This window comes from Ursus maritimus, unplaced genomic scaffold, assembly GCF_017311325.1.
Source record: "Ursus maritimus isolate PB19 unplaced genomic scaffold, ASM1731132v1 scaffold_671, whole genome shotgun sequence".
NCBI classification, from domain to species: domain Eukaryota; kingdom Metazoa; phylum Chordata; class Mammalia; order Carnivora; family Ursidae; genus Ursus; species Ursus maritimus.
In genome coordinates, this window is record NW_024426854.1 from 1 (window position 1) to 5,405 (window position 5,405).

General features: G+C 36.7%; 1 protein-coding gene across 1 annotated transcript; it reads right to left on the reverse strand.

Annotated features, from left to right (window-relative positions):
• Positions 1–952: 952 nt before the first annotated feature.
• LOC103679906 (ATP-binding cassette sub-family C member 9-like) lies at positions 953–5,304 on the reverse strand. Its single transcript, XM_008709427.1, has 3 exons — positions 5,154–5,304; positions 3,075–3,209; positions 953–1,238 (listed from the first exon to the last, which is right to left on the reverse strand). The coding sequence occupies exons 1-3, from the start codon at positions 5,259–5,261 to the stop codon at positions 1,056–1,058; spliced, it is 426 nt and encodes a 141-aa protein (XP_008707649.1). The 5' UTR covers positions 5,262–5,304; the 3' UTR covers positions 953–1,055.
• Between the last annotated feature and the right edge of the window lie 101 nt (positions 5,305–5,405).

Sequence of the window (5,405 nt, forward strand, 5' to 3'; positions counted from 1 at the left end):
GGCAGACGCTTAACTGCTGTGCCACCCAGGCGCCCCCATCTTCTAGCATTTTGACACCATATTAGCAGTGGTGCAGAGCTAAGATAAATCTCCTTCCCATTTCATTTCTAATGCATCAGGCATCAAGGCTAGAATAAATGAGCTATACAAACCAAATATTTTCTCTAAATCTATTTCACACAAGAAGTATTTATAATCTGTAAGAACTAAAGTAGTTTAGAATTCGAGAGGAAACAATATATTAACCTCCAGAATTTTAATTTGTTCAAAGTCTTGGGAACAATAGAGATAAGCAAAACTGACACACAAACCAAATCAAATGTTAGTGGGAGTAGTTCGGCTGAGTTTCTAAGAATCGTACTAACATAAGCTTAATTATTCTTGAGAGTACCCAGTGTCACTCTGAGGGGAAAAAAACAACAATTTTTTTAACAGCTGCTTTATAAAAATTAGAGTTGAAGATAAAAGTGTTCCATATTTAAAAGTTCTTGAAAATGTATTGGAAAAGAGAGTTTTATGTAAATGTAACTTGACTTCTTCTACTTGACATTTCTTCTCAATTTTCAAAAGTAGCATTTTAACTATAATCTTCAAGAAAATATAATATCATAAGCTTCTAGAAAGACAGGTAAGACAACTGCAGATAATTTTTGAGGATCTTTGGGGATAAGAAGATCAACAGTAATACAGTCAAATCAACTTAAGTAAACCAATTTTTACTGAAAACCCACTATTCACCCCAATGGTAACTGATGTGATGGTTTCAATTACAGGTACTATGCTCAGCACCATCCCCATTTTACAGATGAAGAAACCAAGGATTTCAGATGCAAAGTAATATGACAAAAGCACACATCTTAAAAGGAAACAAATTTAAGTCTACCTGACTCTAAGCCTATGGTAACCATGCTCTTTAATTTAAATTTAAATAGGCTCATGTGGCTAATGGCTATTGGGCAGCATGTATGTAGAAAATGAATGGGCTTCCTCAGATAAGTAGAATGTCTCAGTGATCACAACCTAAAGTGAATAGGCCACGTGTTTTCTGGTGGTCCTTAAAGCAATGGCAACTTACTGGAGAGTGACGTATAAAGTGCAAAGGTTTTGAGACTGGATAGTTCTTTCATTCTTGTTTCTTCTACACTTTTGCAAAAGATGTGCTCCCAGGCATACAACTTTAGAAGTTTGATGCCTTTCAATATTTCATTTGTTTTCTTCAATCTCTCAGTAGAATAATCCTATAAAACAAAAACAAAAAAACAATGCATGCTGCATCCAAGTGATTCAAAGAGCAGGACTATATATATAAAACAGACAGGGATGGACCGGATCTTGATTTCTGCCTGGCTTTGCCACTGATTATGGCTTTGAGATCCCCTGGGAACGATGGCAGGGGCGGGGAGTGGGTGGGGGAGAAGACAAACTCTCTGTGCTTCCACCTCCAACTCTAAAATGAAGAGTTGAATGAAATGGCCTCAAATATCTTTCCACCTAAAAACTGTTATGCTTCTGTTGCTTTGGGTGAAATAAAAGCAGTTTCTTAAAGTTTCACATGATCTGTTTGAATAATGTTTGCAGATAGTATATACAGACGTTTAGGGAAATGATACAGAGACTTTCAGTGGTTCCCTCTAACATCTAACTCATTTTATTCTCTCCTCAGCACTATCACTCATACTTAGAAAACAGTGAATGTAAGAGAAGTTGATTTGCTTCTTATTTGGGAACGTGAAGGTTGTATATGTTCACATTGTGTGTGTTCATATTGTGCCTTCCTAATACACTTCTTGAAACCAAGGACATTACCTTTAACTTCAAGAGATTTCTACATACCTCTTCTTAAGCTCTTGTTTAAGGCCTAAATTAGATTTACTCATTACTAAGAACTTGGATTAACTGTAAAGAGATTTTTACAAAAGTCACAATTTACTCAACTGCTGCAACTTCCACCACCGCCAGGTATTAGAATGATCAGTAAGGTACATTATGACCTATGAACCACTAAAAGGAGCAGGGCAAGTGGCCAAACGGTAGATAGGAGGAAGGAAAAATAGCCAATGGTTTGGTTTTTATTCATCTTCTGGTCTCTACAGGGTCTTAGATGCCTATCAAATGATTGTTGCATGAGTAAATGAATACAGTATGACTAGCTAAATGAAAGACAGCTGTTTGAGGATAGTAATGTTTCCGCTTTGTGTCCCTCTTCCTCACCTCTCGGTATTTACATCCTGAAGTAAAGATGGGTATATGGCTCAGACAGAAGTAATGAGTAACCTCAGCGGGAGCAGCAGAAAAACAAGTGATAGAACCACCTGCATGACACGCAACTTGCTTGTCACAGCAGAAACCAACTTGGGAAACAATTCCATCAGTGGCAGACTCCCTACATTTTATGACTGATTTACAGACAGCCTTGCTCATACTTAATCAAACTTTATTTCTAAACATGCTGTCAACAATTTTATTATTTGCAAATATTTCTTTAAAAGAAGCCAATTCTTACTCAAATAAAATGACTTCATGGCACATTGAAGCCAGAAAGCGTCAATAATTGGACTTCTTCTTGCTTGCCAAGTTGACCATGAACACTATTCAGCCAGAGAGGCTGCCACTGAAATACTTGAGTGTAACTCCATAGATCATCACATGGTTTGATTCAACTTGAGGGAAATTTAACTTCGGAAGCAACAAACCTGATGCTTAATTTGTTCTTTGGTCCAAGCATTCCATGTCAATAATTACAACCAACGGGCTCAAAATACACTTAGGTATATTCTCTAGACAAATGATCTAGAAGAAGATCCAACACCTCCTCACTTCACGGCACTTAAAAACATCAGGAATTGTGACTCCAGTATTTTGAGTCTAAGATCATCAAATCATACATTTCAAATCCACTTTTAAAAAGTGTTTTTTTGCAACACAGAAATTACACATTTGCTGCCTAAGAATTGAAATGAAATATAATAATTTCCAAATTATTCTGAGCGGCATGTATTCATTTCCCATTATTTTAAAAATAAAACAGCTTACTAGATTTTTCCTAATCAAGTTTCCAAAAGATGTGAACTTACCAGAGTGCTTTTCTGAGCCTCCGCCAACTTTGTAGCAATGAAGTACTGAATTGGCGCAAGGAGCACAATGACAGCTGCACCAACCAATGCGCTTGATCCAAGTAAATTATAGAGCAGAATCACTCCCATTATGATCTAGAAAGGAAAACATACGGAAAAGAGAAAATGAACAGCGTGTGGGGACCACTGCATGAAAGGAAATATATTTTGGTGAAAATGTAGTATTTCTTCATTATTAATTGACTAATAAATACATTTACTTGTAGGGCAACTCAACTAAGAACAGTTGGGTTTTGCTGTGTTTTATTTGGGAAAAGCTAAGTAGTAGGAATTTATCTTTAGTCTGATGATCTGTACAACGGGTGTCAATCCAATTTACTGTGTGAGGTTCCCCCGATGTTTCGGACCTTCTAAGACAGTCTTCACATTTTTAAAAGCACATGAAATTTTTCGTGAAAATATTATCACCCTCTGTAACTGACATTCCATATTGTCGTGGAATTCTACCAGCTTTTCCGGGCAGGAAGGAAAGCAGGAGGCAGCATCATAATGTAAGTGAGCACTGGATGGTTGTCTGCAGGCTAAGGAATCATCTGAGCTCCTCACATCCTCAATAACCCTGGAAGTCACTCGATGACAGGAAGGCTAAGCGTAACTAAAACTGTGAGGAAGCTAACATTGATGGTTCTCCATCATACCTCTCTTCCCTTTTTAAATTTATTTCCCCAAACCCAGGGCTGACCCACGGAAGCCAACCCTCTCTGGTTTGTCGCTTTCTTCTTCTTCCTTTAAACACTTAGGATTTGATCCCTCAATCTTCTCTCCCTACTTTTTTTCCTCCAGTAGCTCAGCTTATCATGGCTAAAAATGTCAACTAATGAACTATATCCATGTAGTGAAAGCATCTAATCCTTGTGTGTTTGCCAATGATAACAGCTTAACAGTGGCCTTTTGGAGGCAAGTACACATATTTACTGCCTAACCAATTAGGCTTTTTAGGGATTCCAATCAAAATGAAAGTTTCCTTAACGTCACTCATGATGCAGTCATTCAGAGGCAGCCTGGGATTTTTGGTGCATTTTAAATTATATCACGTAGGCAGCCACCTACTTGACTTGTATATAAGTACATATTGATAAAACAAGACCAAGCATATCTTCAATCTTTCTTTGTGTCATGCACTGCATAGGATATACACTTTTATTTGACTTGGATTTCCATTTAAAACTAAAAAGGCAAACAAATTTTAAAACTACCATATCTTCTTTATTATTGTATGCATTTTAGTAAACGTGGCACACAGGGACAAAGGTGACAGACTGGATCAAATAAGATCTACAGTTTAAGCTCTATCTACAGGATGCCAAACTCAAGATAACTAAAAATATTCAGCATCACGTAGAAGAAAGAGCTGAAAACATTTCTTTTGCTCTTTTTACCCAATTAGGGGGGAAAAACTGCATCTTTGCTAAAATGCTATTTTCCATAAAAAATAACTAAATTGCCCTCCAGCTTGTTAGTGTTCCTACCACCTAATAAAGTTTGACATTTTATAATACATCAGCTATTGAAACTATGGGATGGATTACAGCAATTGTTCTACTTTAGAAATGCTGTAAGAGAGTCTGTCAGAATGAAAGGGGTCAAGCCTTGGCTCTGTGACTTGCCTGAATTTGTTCAATAACAGTAACAACTAACAAATACTGGATGCCCATGAAATGTTAGGCATTATGCTGAATGTGCTACACATATTAACTTAGTTAGTCTTGACAATTCCAACAATTCTAGAAGGCAGATACTATTATCATTCCCATTTTAAAGTTGAGGAAACGAATGTTTTGAGGATTTAAACACTTGTGCAAACAGAGTAGAGCAGATATTTGAACCTAAGCAGTAGAATTCCAAACCCTACTTTCTTAAGCTATGTCAGAGCATTTCTGAGTCTCAGCTTTCTTCTCTATAAAAAGAATATAATAATATCAGCATATTCAAAGCGTTTGCCCGTTACTGAGCTAAGTATCTCATACTCCTTTTGTTTTGTTTCCTCTGCAAATGAGAATATTACTTATATTGATCTACCTGAACAGGCATTGCCCATAGATTGGGACACAGGAACAAGAACCACATGAGTTGATTGGTTTCAATGGCAACCAAGTTATTGATCTGTCCCAGGGTCATCTCACCCATGGATAAATTAGATGTAGATAGCCTAAGGATTTTATTGTATATCATGGCCTGTAAGAAAGAAAAACAAAAAAAGTACTTGAAGCTCTGAACTTAATCAACACTATGTTTATTCACTTTTATTGAAAAGATAACATTTTAAATTTT